Source organism: Mesoplodon densirostris, chromosome 7, assembly GCF_025265405.1.
Source record: "Mesoplodon densirostris isolate mMesDen1 chromosome 7, mMesDen1 primary haplotype, whole genome shotgun sequence".
In the NCBI taxonomy this organism is placed as follows: domain Eukaryota; kingdom Metazoa; phylum Chordata; class Mammalia; order Artiodactyla; family Ziphiidae; genus Mesoplodon; species Mesoplodon densirostris.
In genome coordinates, this window is record NC_082667.1 from 6,159,483 (window position 1) to 6,172,573 (window position 13,091).

Genomic DNA, 13,091 nt, shown 5'->3' on the forward strand with positions numbered 1-13,091 from the left:
GGAGCCCGCAAGCAGTGGCCACCGCCCCTCCCTTCGCGTCTCCACAGGTTGGGTCCGCCTCGTCCCCGCCCCCCGAAACACGTTGGGGGCGGGGCGCAGGTGCGGAGCCCGGCAACAGCGGCGGGAAGGGGCAGCCTACGTTGGGTTCAGGGTTCGGTCCCTCCTCACAGGAGGCGCCCCCGTCCTCCCTGCTCCGCCCAGTTAGGTCACCTGAGCTGTGCTCTGGGCCTCAACCGTTCTGCTAGCAGCAGAGATAGGACCTCGGGAGGAAGGACTGAGGACCCGGGTCTTGGAGAGGACCAGAAACCGTGGGTCTTAAGTGGGGAGCACCCCAAACTTCTTTCTCCTTGCCGGTTGGCCCTGGCGCTTCCACTCAGCATGAATCACTGAGAGACACTCGAAGCTTCAGGGGATATCAGGGTGGGTTTAGAACTAACCCGTGAGGCTCACAGCAGGTCCTCAGGGCCACCTCGGAGGTGAGCAGGGCAGGGCTGAGCAGGTTCACGGCGGCAGCAGAGGGAAGTGACTTGTCTAATGTCACTGCAGTAGAACCTGCCGGAGTCAGGTTAGGAACCCAGGCCTGGGGCGCAGGGCCTCCTCTGACCCGGCAGAGTCTGGAGAACCAGCCTCTCCCCGTCCCTGACACGAGCAGGGGTGGGTTCCCGGAAAGCCGGACTGTGTGGCCGGAAGAACCGGGGTCTCCAGTAGGTGGGACAGGGCTGGGGGAACTGACGTTCACGGAGCACCTACTAGGGCACCTGACACCTGTCGGCTCATTTTACCCTCCCAGAAGCCCTGGGGGTGGGAGGCGGTCTCATTTACAGCTGAGGACACTGAGGCTCAGAGAGGCTAAGGGGAGCACGGTCAGGATTCAAACCCAAGTCTAAGGCCATTGCCCACAGTGTCTCCCCTCGGTGCCCCCCAGCACTCCCCCCCCCGACCCCCGCAATGAGCGGAGCAAGTCTGCTGCTGAGGGTCTCTTTATTTCCATCTCAGTCTCCAATGCAAGCCCACCCGCAGGGCTCCAGGCCCCAAGCCCAGCAGCAGCAGAGTGTCTATAAATAAATAAGTTACAAAAGTGGGGGGCGGAGCAGCCCGGGGCAGCCCTCCTGAGGGCGGGGCTCAGAGCTCCGTGAGCGAGCGCTGCAGGGTCCGCTGTAGGTCCTCCTCCTCCCGCCGCCCCCGCCGCTCCCGCTCCGCCTGCTCCCGCGCAGACAGCTCCAGGGCCAGGCGAAGCTGCTCTTCAAAGCTCGGGGGCGCCCTGCGAGGGGACTCCGGACCCCCAGGCTCTGTGGACATCTGCAGGCTTTCCTGGAGGGCCCTTCCAGGCGAGGCATGAGAGGGGAGAGCAGACCCGTGAGCGCTAAGGCTGGGGAGGAGGCCGAGGGCTGGGACATGGCTGCGGAGGCTGAAGATAAGGACGGGGAGGCTGGGACCCAAGGACCGGAGACAAGAGACGAGGCCGGGCCCCGTCTCTCCCCATCCCTCATGCCGCCCTCGCTGGTGGGCAGCACGGAAGATGGAGGGTGGCCTCAAAGAGGGTGTGGGGTCCTGGGGCCAGCACCTCCCTGCTACTTAACCCCACCAGCCAAGAACCCCCCCGGCCGGCAGGGTCCTCGAGGCAGGGCAGGGCTGAGACATGGACCTGGCAGGTCCTGGAGGGCCTCACCGCTCCAGCTGAAGCTGCTCCTCGTAAGCCGTGACCTGGGGAAGGTGGGCACCAGGCCGGGTGTTGGTCAGGGCTTCCCAGACAGTCACCTGCAGCAGCCAGAGCCCAGAGCTGTCACCTCTGCCACCCCTCCCCACACCCAGGGCCCAGCTCCTGCCCGCACCCCACCTGCTCCGCCTCTGTGCCCGCCTCCAGCAGGCTCTGCTGGATGGCAAACTGCAGCAGGTCGTCGTCCTCGTCACGAAGGGGCTCGCTGCGCTCTGCGCCCAGCACGCTGTACCCGTCGGGCACCTCAAACACGGCGGGGTCCACCTCACAGGGGAAGGGGCTCGCTGGGTGCAGCAAAGGGGTCGTGCTCAGCCCCTGGTGTGCAGAGACCAGCGAACCTCACAGCCCCGCGCCCGCCCACGGCGGTACCTGAAGCTGCGATGGCAGAGCTGGGCGCTGGCACCCACACCGAGCTCAGGGGCTCGTCACAGCCACACAGGTTGCTGAAGGTGATGCGGGCGTTCAGCACGTGGAAAAGGGGGATCTCTGTGAGGAGATGTCGAGCCTGAGCCAGCCCTGCAGCCCGTGCCCACCCCACCCCGGGGGCCCTCCTGCCGCCCGGCCCACCCTCTCACCAATCTTGACCGGGAAGCCGGGCGGGAGGCGCAGGGTGATGAAGTCGCGCAGCTTGGCAAAGTGAGCGTTGCTGATGGCCATCAGGTCGATGATGGGCATCACCTGGTCACCCAGGGAGAGCGGGTGCTCCTCGCTCAGCCACAGGGTTGCCTTGAACCTGCCCGGCCAACCGCAGGACGTGGGTCAAGGAACCTCTGGTGGCCCCTCTGCTAAGGCGCACCTACTCTGGACATCTGCCTCTGCTGCCCTCCACCTGGCCTGGGGGACCCTCTTCCCTGCTCAGCTGCTCCTGCCTGCCTCCCCCAGGAGCTTATGTCCTTCTGGCCCTACAGCCTGAGCTGCCCCCCGGCCCTGGGCTCAGGCTGGGCCCCGGGTGCTCTGTGCCAGCTCAGCTCTGCTGGATGAGGAGGACAGGGCTGAGCTCCTGGCTTCAGTCCCGCCTCGTCCACAGCCCTGTCCCCCTCCTCGGCCCACAGCCAGCCAGCACGTCGCACTTCGCCGTACTCGGGGGTCCCGCACAGCCCGACAGTTCAGGACCGCACTGCTGGGGTCGCATCCCAGCCCGGCCGCTGCGTGGCTGAGGGAGTCCACGTGAGGTTCCTGGCACAGTGCTGGGCCCACCAGACGCGCTAGAAGTCACGGCTCATCAGAGCCTCACAGCACCCTTGTGAGCAGGTGGCCAAAGGCAACTGTTCTCATTTTACTGAGGGGGAGAACAGACTCTCAGAGGGGAAGGTGATTCCTTGGGCCACGAAGCCAGGAGGTGTTAGAGCCGCGTGCCCTTCCTGTCTGCCACAAGCTGGCCCCCAGCAGGTGCTCGTTCAGTTGAACAGAAAACCATACATGGGTGGTGCTGCCCATTCATTCGTTCACCAAGAAGAGCGACCAGTCCTCTGAGCCAAGCCCCGAGCTGGGTGCCAAGGACCATGGCTAAAGCAGGCCTGGCCCCGGCCCCCAGGGAGTGAAGTCGAGAAGGCAGCCAGCTGGGTGAGTGAGTTCCCCACTCCAGGGGGCCCTGTGTGTGACAGGGTCTGTAAGGGCTCGGGGGGCACCAGGCAGGGTCCCCTGTCCCAGAGGGAAGCCCCCCCGCCAGCCCCCAGACCTCACCTCTGTACTTTGCTGGACATCTCAATGGGGCGGCCGATGTTCCTGGACTCCAGGCTGAAGTTGGGGTCAAAGTACTCGTCGGGGGAAATGGCGGTGGGGTTTGTGGGGCTGGCTGCCTGCTGCACAGGAGCCTGGGTGGCCCCGGGACCAGGCTTAGCGCTCAGGAGGTGCTGGCCCGGCCCCACCCAGTGGGCCCTGCCGGTTGGCCCCCAGCCCCCGCCCCCCAGCCCCGGCTCACCCCATTGTGGGAGGAGTGCTGCTGGGCCATCCCGAGGAAGGACTGGAATGGAGTCTTCCCCCCTAAGGAGAAGGGGTGGAGCCCATGAGGGGACCTGGGGCCACTGCCCCCCGACTGCCCACACCTAGCCTCCACCCTGGGAGCCTCCCCTGTGGTGGAAGGAGGACTGCCCACACCTAGCCTCCACCCTGGGAGCCTCCCCTGTGGTGGAAGGCGGAGCAGACAGGAACGGGGAAGCCTTCCAGCTGATCCCAGATACTCTGGCCCTGACCCCAGATCAGGGTGACCACCCCGTACGGTGTGACTGGGCAGCAGGCAGGCGCACCTGGGTTTACCTTTGCTCCTCGACTTGTCCTGATCGGAGAGGTGCTCCGTGCGTGTGCGTGTCACCAGCTCCACATTGGTGGCGCTGTACACCTGGGGAGCAGGGGGGGACACAGGGGGAGCTGGGGGCTCAGAGCCTGCTGCCCACACTCAGCCTCACCAGCACAGGACCCAAGTCCTCCTGTCCCCAGGGACAGATAGGATCTCGCTCCCCACAGTGGAGGGGGTGGGGTCTGAACCCCGGGGAGTCACTAATGAGGGTAAAATGCTCCTGGCTTCATCTCGGTGATCGGGTAGGGGCCCGTGCTGTGGGTAACCCCTGCGTGCTCAGCAGGGGCTGGGCCACTTGGGCCCCACTGAGTTCCCGTGTCCACACAGGGCATCCGGAGCCCACGGGCTGCTGGGTCTCTCCCTCCACACAGGGTGGATGTGGAGAAGGGGCAGCGTTCCTGGGCCTCGTCTCCTACCCCAGCTCCCACCACTAGCCTCTCCTGCCTTGGCCTCGTAGCCGCTAACGGTTTCCATCTTCTCAGACCGCCAGCCCCAGATACCACATTTGTTCCTGAAACAGACCAAACAGGAGCTCATGAGGACCCACACCCCCCAACTCTGGCCAAAGTCGTCCCTTCCAAAGACCCCCTCCAATTAGCCTTCCCGCTGTGAAGCACACAGGGGCCTTGAGGAGGCTGCCTGGACAGCTGGGGACAAATGAACAGAGGACTGAGGACTAGAAAGTACTGGGCAATTATTAATTTTTGCTACGTGTGATAATGGCGCTGGGGCTCGGTTTAAAAACATCCTTATCTGTTAGAGTCACATGCAGAAACATTTACTGTTGCAATGATACGACATCTGGGACGTGCTTTAAAATAGGTGGGGGAAAAAGAAAACAGGAAAAAAGTGAGGAAGGGTAGATTCAACAAGATTGGCAAAATGTTGGGAACTCCCTGGCGGTCGAGTGATTAGGACTCGGCGCTTTCACTGCTGGGAGCCTGGGTTCGATCCCTGGTTGGGGAACTAAGATCCCACAAGCCGTGCGGCGTGGCCAAAAAAAATTTTTTTAAAAAGATTGGCAAAATGTTGATAAATGCTGAAGTTGGGTGATGAGAACATTATACTAGTCTCTCTTCTTTCATATGTGCTTGAAATTTTCCATAATCAAAATTTAAAAATAAAAGTATGTCTGATTTAACAATAGTAGTTGGAGACTTCAGTACCCCATTTTCAATAATGGATAGAACAAGCAGACAGAAGATCAACAAGGAAACAGAAGACTTGAACACACTACGAACTAGACTTGATAGACATCCTTAGATCACTCCACCCAACAACAACAGAATACATATTCTGCTCAAGGGCATGTGAAACATTCTTCAGGATAGACCGTAGGCTCAGCCATAAAAGAGACCTCAATACAACTGAAAGGACAGAAATCATACACAGTATGTTCTCCAATCACAACTGAATGAGGGCTTGCCTGGTGGCACAGTGGTTGGGAGTCCACCTGCCACAGCAGGGGACACGGGTTCAAGCCCTGGTCCGGGAGGATCCCACGTGCCGCAGAGCCATCTGGACCCGCGAGCCACAACTACTGAGCCCACGTGCCACAACTACTGAGGCCTGCGCGCCCGGAGCCTGTGCTCAGCAACAAGAGAAGCCACCACAATGAGAAGCCCACTCACTGCAGCAAGGAGCGGCCCCTGCTCACTGCAGCTAGAGAGGGCCCGAGCGCAGCAGCGAAGACGCAATGCGGCTAAAAATAAATAAATTAAATAAATAAATAACAACAACAACAAGAAAGCAACCTTAATTTTAAAAAAAACTGAATGAAATCAGAATCAGTAACAGAAAAAAGATGACTTGGTAAATTCATGAATATGGGAAGAGTAAACACCACACTCCTAAGTAACCAATGGATCAAAGAATAAATCAAACGCAAAATCAGAAAATACTTTGAGATGAAAGGAAACGAAGATACAACATACCAAAACTTATGGGACACAACTAAAGCAATGCTTAGAGGGAAACTTATAGCTGTAAATAACTATATTAAGAAAGAAGAAAGATCTTAAATCAATAAGCTAAACTTCCATATTAAGACACTGGGAAAAGAGCAAACTAAACCCACAGCAAGCAGAAGGAAGGCAATAATAAATATTAGAGTGAAAATTAATGAAATGGAGAAGAGAAAAACAATAGAGAAAATCAATTCAACGAAAAGCTGGTTCTTTGAAAAGATCAATGGAATTGACAAAGAGGGAAGACTCAAACCACCAGAATCAGAAATGAAAGAGGGGGCATTACTACTGACATTACAGAAATTAAAAGGATCATAAATAAAAGAATATGATGAACAATTGTACCCCAACAAATTAGATAATTTAGATGAAGTAAACAAATCCTAGAGAGACATAAACTACCAATACTAACTCAAGAAGAAGTAGATAATCTAACAGACTTGTAACAAGTAAAGGGACTGAAGCAGTAAAAACAAAAACAAACCAAAAAGTACCCACAAAGAAAAGCCCAGGCCCAGACGGCTTCACCAAAGAATCCCACCGAACTTTTAAAGAAGAATTAATACCAGTTATTCACAAACTCTTGCAAAAAATAGACAAGGAGGTAACACTGCCTAACTCATTCAATGAGGCATTGCCCAGATACTAAAACCAGGCAAAGACATTACAAGAAAACTATAAACCATTACCTCTTAGGAATATGGACACAAAATAGTAGCTGACCAAATCTAGCAACATATGAAAAGAATTATACACCACGACAAAGTGAAATTTATCCCAGGGATACGGGGTTGGTTCAACATCTGAAAATTAACTGACAGCAACACATATCAATAGAATAAAAATAAAAGTCACATGATCATATCGATAGACACAGAAAAAGCATTTGACAAAACCCAAACCCTTTCACGATAAAAACACTCAACAAACTAGGAACAGAAGGCAACTTCCTCGGCCTGATAAAGCATACCCACAACTAATGTCACACTTAATGATGAAAGACTGAGTGCTTTCCCCCTTGTTTCTTCATCAGAAACAAGATAAAGATGTCCGTTCTTGCCACTCCTATTCAACATTCTACTGGAGGTTCCAGACAAAGCATTTAAACCAAAAAAAGGAAATAAAAGGCATTCGTATTAGAAAGGAAGAAGTAAAACTATTAACAGACGGCACGATCTTACATATAAAAAATACGAGGAATCCACTAAAAACCCATTAGAACTAAAAAATGAGTTTGACAAGATTACAGGATGTAAGATCAATATATAGAAATCAATTGTATTTTTATAGATTTGCAATGAATAGTTCAAAAATGTAATCAAGAAAACAATTCAATTTATAAGAGCATCAAAAAGAATAAAATACTTAGAATAAATTTATTTACTGTAAGTGTAAAACTTATACTCTGAAAACTACAAAACATCACTGAAAAAAATTAAAGATCTAAAATGGAAAAATATCCAACGTTCATGGCAGAAGACTTAACATTATTAAAATGGCAATACTCCCCAAAGTGTTTTACAGATTCAACACAAACACTATCAGAATCCCACCTGAATTCTTTGTAGAAATTGACAAGCTGAATCTGGAATTCATGTGACATTTCAAGGGACCCACCCAGAATACGTAAAATAATCCTGAGAAAGAAGAACAAAGTCGGAAGACTTATACTTTCCGATTTCAAAAACTTACTACAAAGCAACATGTGATTACGACAGTGCACAAAGAGAGTCATACAGATCAGTGGAATAGAATTGAGAGTCTAGAAATAAACCCATACATCTCTGGTCAACTGATTTTTCCACAAGGGTGCCAAGACAATTCAATGGGAATTAACAGTCTTTTTAACAAACGGTGCTGGAACAAGTGGACAGTCACATGCAAAAGAATGAAGTTGAATCCTTACCTCCCACCATATACAAATATTAACTCAAAATAAATCAAAGAGCTAAGTGTAAGAACTAAAACTACAAAACTTTCAGAACAAAACTTAGGGGAAAATCTTCATGACTTTGGATTTGGCAAAGTATCGTTAGATATGACACTAAAAGCACGAGCAACAGAAGGAAAAATAGATAAACTGGACTTCATGAAAATTAAAAACTTTTGTGCTTCAAAGGACACCATTAAGAAAGTGAAAAGACAACCCACAGAATGGGAGAAAATATTTGCGAATCATGTAGCTGATAAGGGATTTCTACCTAGAACATACAAAGAACTCTTGTAACTCAATAATAAAAAGATAACCCAATTTTTAAAATGGGCAAAGGGGGACTCCCCTGGTGGCGCAGTGGTTGGGAATCCACCTGCCAATGTGGGGGACACGGGTTCAATCCCTGGTCCGGGAGGATCACACATGCTGCGGAGCAGCTTATCCCGTGCACCACAACTACTGAGCCTGCGCTCTGGAGCCGGCGAGCTGTGACTACTGGGCCTGCAGGCCACGACTACTGGGCCTGCGGGCCACGGCCCTCAGCGTGCACCTAGAGCCCGTGCTCCACAACAAGAGAAGCCGCCGCAATGAGAAGCCCATGCGCCGCGGTGAGGAGTGGCCCCGGCCCACCGCAGCTGGAGGGGGCCCGCGCGCGGCAACAAAGACCCAACGCAGCCAAATTAATTAATTAATTAATTAATTATTTAAAAAGATAAAATGGGCAAAGGATCTGAATAGACACTTCTCCAAAGAAGATATACAAACGGCCAATAAGCACATGAAAAGATGCTCAACATCATTCGTCATTAAGGAAATGTAAATCAAAACCACAATGAATACCACTTCACACCTGCTAGGCTGGTTATAACCCCCAAATAAATAAATGAGCTGTAAGTGTTGGTGAAGGTGTGGAGAAATTAGAACCCTTATATACCACTGATGGGAATGTAAAATGCTGAAGCCCCTTTGGTAAATAGTCTGGCAGCTCTTCAAATAATTAAACATCTGTGTTTAATTACCACATGTCACCACAGGACCTAGCAATTCCACTCTCAAGTAAATACCCAAGAGAAAGAGAATGTATGTCCACACTAAAACCTGTACACTAATGTTCAGAGCAGCATTCTTCATAGTCAAACAGTCAACAGTCAAAAGGTGGAAATAATCCTTATGTCCGTCAATGGACGAATGAATAAACAAAATGTGGGATATTCGTGCAACGGACCTGGCCATAAAAAGGAACGCAGCAGTTACATGCTACAACTTGGATGAACCTTGAAAACATTACGCTAAGCAAAAGAGGCCAGTCACAAAAGACCACACGTATTGTATTATTCTATTCATATAAAAATCCAGAACAGGAAAACCTATAGGCAGAAAGTAGATTAGCTCGGGGGGAGGGGATTGTTGATTGTTAAAGGGAGTTGATTGGGAGTTGATTGTTAAAGGGTACAGGGTTTCTTTCTGAGGCAACGAAAATGTTCTAAAATTGGACGGTGGTACTGGTTACATATCTGTGAAAATACTGAAAACCACTGAATTGCATACTTTAAATAGGTGAATGGTACAGTATACAAAATTATATCTCAAGAAAGCTGTTTTTTTAAAAAAAAGTGTTTCTGAAGTCTGTTATTGGAACTGGGGCACATGTTGTCAGAGAAATAACACCCTGCCGGAAGGGTGGGCTCCTAGGCTACCCACAAAGGACTCTGGCCCAGACGCAGCTGCACCGCTGAGAAGCCGACCTTGCTGCAAACAGCTGCCCTGCACGGCAGCCTCAATCCTTGTTTTTATGGGAAAACACGTGAGGTCAGAAGTCAGGAAACTGGGGACTCCCTGACCCAGCCTCCTCCCAGGGAGAGAGCTGCCAGTATAGACAGGCGTGCAGGAGCTGGAAGGTGCCACAGGACCCAGGACCAGCAGGTGGTCCAGAAGAGACACTGGGCCTGCAGGGACCCCCTCCCCGTCCCGAGCAGCCTCTGCAAAGGGCTCAGCCTCCCAGAAGCCTTAACTAGAGGCTTGAGGGCACTGCCCACGGTGTGGCCAGGCCCCAACTAACCTCTCGAAGGCCACATTGCGAGTGTCCAGGTGGGTGGAGACGATGGGAGAGGTGAGGCGACTGGCCACATGCTCCTCACTGGGCCGCATGGTGGCCAGCAGCGCTTCAGGCTCGTGCAGCGTGAGCCCCAGTGTCTCCGTGTGCACCAACTGCCGGTCGTGGTCAACTTCCATCACCAAGGCTCCCGCCTCTGCCAGCCGGCGTGGGGGTGTGAGGGGGACAAATAAGTGCCAGGCCCAGACAGTGGCCAGAGGGCTATCGTGGTGCCCTCAGCCACCTCCTGCTATGGGGTGTGGCCACAGCCTCTGGACGCCCTCCACCCCCGCCTCCATTTACACATCTAGAGAGAGAGACAGAGGACAGCACTGTCCTCACAAGCCACGGGAGAACCTGGGGGCCCTGGTCTGCTGCGTGCCTGTGGGGAGCCCCCCAGAGCTCACCCTGGCCCTTGAAGATGAAGCTCCTCCGGCCGCGTTGCCAGGTCATGTGCTCAAAGCCCAGGAGGCTGGTGTCCACCCGCAGGTTCTCACCCCGCTTCCACACGCGATACACATCACTCGGGCACATCTTGGACACGAGGGGCACTGTAGGAGGCACAGAGGTCACCAAGGTTCTTTCCCAACGGCCCCAGCCCAGGCCCCTGAGAGCCAAGAGGTCCCCACTCACCCCAGCTGGTGAACTCCCACTTCATCTCCACGTAGAAATCGGGGGCCTGAGATAGACCAGAGCACCGATCAGGGCCCAGCCTGCAGCAGGGCCCAGCGGGCCTGGGAAGCCCCTTGTCCACAGGCCCCCTTCTGGGAGCCCAGCCCTTCCCCAACCAGGGGTCAAACCCAGCCCCCCACAGTGAAAGCACGGAGTGCCAACCAGGGAATTCCCTCAGCGAGGCGCGATGTGCCGCCATGGTCCAGCTTTGCCCCCAACCCAGCCAAACCCCATCCAGGAAAGGGTGGGCCAAGTGGGGCCTGAAAGGTCTGCAAGTCATCAGGCTATAAGCGTCTGCAAGCCTGGGGCCAGGCTCAACCTGGCCACTAGCCCACAGGGTTCCTGGGGGAGCTTCTGCCCCCTCTGGATCCCAGAGTCCTCATCTGCAAAGGGGGCATAGTGACCCCCTGGGGGCCTGCCCCTGGGGTGGAGGGCACAAGGTAGTGTGCTCTCCCAGTGGGGGCCCCCCTATCCACCCACTGTGTGCTTTGAGAAGGGTGGACAGGAGTCCAGGCCGCATCCGGTAAGTTGGATGAAATCCTTTCAGTAAATCTGCATTAACCAGGAGACCCATGATCTAAAGCTCTGTTGAGATTTCTAGCACTAGAGGACCCTCTATGGTGGCAAAAGCCTTTCTCCCCAAAGGGAGAAAAGCCTCATCCATGTGGGCCTGGTTGCCTCTCTTTCCTACATGACCCTGGCTGGGGTCAAGAGAGAGGGACCTCACTGACAGTGTCAGGAAAGCATGCTGCACAGGCTGGGTGCCCTTCCAAGGCCAGGCCCGGCAAGGGTTACCCCACATAGTCTGTCATGGTCCCCTCCATGGTGCCCCACACCCCCCTTACTGGCCACACTTCTACGTCCTGCTGTACCTGGCGGAGTTTGTTGAGCAATTCCGGAATGCCAGCCAGCCTCTGCGTGGCCCTCTGGTAGTCCCGATACTGGAGTACCAGCTGCACCATCTCAGGGTCCCCAGTGCTGACTGCCTCCTGCAGGACTGGGGGCACTGGGCTGCTGAGGGGAGCTCTCTAGATGGCTCCAGGCCTGGCCATTCACTCCCACACACACCACCCGCCCCCCCGCTGCCAGCCTCAGGGGAGCCCCTCTGCCCTCTGCAGTACCTGCCCAGCCCTGGCAGCTCTCTTTGCCCACGTTGGCATTGTGTCGAAGGAGGACTCTCACGGACTCCAGGTTCCCCAGGGACACGGCCAGCTCCAGGGGGGTGCGACCCCGGGGGTCTTCCTGTTCAATGTCGTGCTGGGGGAGATGAGACACTCAGCACGGGGCAAGTAAGGGGAGGCCAAGGCAAGAAGGCCACTGGGATGAACAGGGTTGGGAGTCACTGCAGGAAATAAGGACAGCACACAGGTGGTGGAAATGGCAAAGGGTGGCCTGAGTGTCCTGGCAAAGGAGAAGAGGGGGTAGGTGGGAAGGGCCTGCCCACCTCTCCTGCCCTCTGCGAGGGACAGAGCTGGGGGCCCGGTGGTGGTGGGCAGGGGCGGGGGTGGGGTGGGGTGGGGGTACGGCCTGGTCTGGTAGAGGTGCAGCTGCCGATGTCAAGAGTTTGGACTGACTTGGGGACCAGGACCGGGCTGCTTTTCTCAGCCTGGCTTAGGGGTGGTGCGGCACGAGTTCAGAGGCTGGATGCAGTGTGAAGTGGGGAGACGGACAGGGCAAGGCCCAGCGCTGGGAGCCGAGGCCAGAAGCCCAAGCTCGAGGGGCAGGTGACCTCTCTTCTGGGCCGGGGAGAGGGAGCCGGGCAGGCGGCCTCCCGATGCAGACCACAGATTTGGGTGGGGGACCAGGAGGACGGCCCGGGGGCCCGATGGGCCTCACCTGGCGGCTGTGCAGCGCGGCCTCCAGTTCGCGGTGCCGGTTCGCCCAGACGAGCCGATGCAGCGGGAAGGTGGGGCCCGGGCCTGCCATGCTGGGCCTCAGCGCCTCATCCCGGGCGGGCCAGCGGGCGCGGCGGGGGCGGCCCGGCTCCGCCTCGGCTTCGGGCCTGGCGCTGGCCCCTCGCCTCCCGTCCGCGCCGAGCCGGAGCAGTGCCCACCGCAGCCCCCGCGCCCCCGCGCCCCCGCGGCAGTGGCTGCAGCGGCGGCGGCGCAGGCAGAGGGGAGGGCGGGTTCGGCGGGCCCGGCGGGCGGGGCTGCGCCGAGGCGGGGCGGGGCGTCGGGCCTGGCGCGACCTTGCTTCGCAGCCACGGAAACCTCAGTCCGGCCCGCGCTCGCCGGGGGCGGACGAGGGGTGCTGCCCAGCAGCCCTGGTGACCACGTGCGCCAGGGCAGAAGCCAGGACCTGCGTATCAGCCCAGGTCTCAGCCGGGAAGGGTCTGCGGAGGGCGTTCCGGCGGGCGGGGCCTGGATGCAGCTCCGCAAGCGCCCGGCAGGGGGCGCCTCAGACACGGCGCAGAC

General features: G+C 55.7%; 1 protein-coding gene across 7 annotated transcripts; it reads right to left on the reverse strand.

Moving 5' to 3' along the window:
- Positions 1-970: 970 nt before the first annotated feature.
- ANKRD13D (ankyrin repeat domain 13D) lies at positions 971-12,790 on the reverse strand. 7 transcript variants are annotated; one of them, XM_060104617.1, is made up of 15 exons: positions 12,514-12,790; positions 11,799-11,934; positions 11,550-11,674; positions 10,639-10,684; positions 10,413-10,556; positions 9,973-10,162; positions 4,458-4,524; positions 3,974-4,055; positions 3,639-3,700; positions 3,401-3,531; positions 2,293-2,450; positions 2,087-2,203; positions 1,838-2,001; positions 1,670-1,758; positions 971-1,408 (listed from the first exon to the last, which is right to left on the reverse strand). In XM_060104617.1, exons 1-15 carry the CDS (start codon positions 12,601-12,603, stop codon positions 1,123-1,125), a joined length of 1,887 nt encoding a protein of 628 aa, XP_059960600.1. In that variant the 5' UTR covers positions 12,604-12,790; the 3' UTR covers positions 971-1,122. The 7 variants fall into 7 exon arrangements, with proteins under 7 accessions (XP_059960600.1, XP_059960605.1, XP_059960601.1 ...); XM_060104622.1 differs by having other exon boundaries at positions 971-1,321; positions 1,670-1,704; positions 4,449-4,524; XM_060104618.1 differs by having other exon boundaries at positions 1,670-1,704; positions 4,449-4,524.
- Positions 12,791-13,091: the final 301 nt, after the last annotated feature.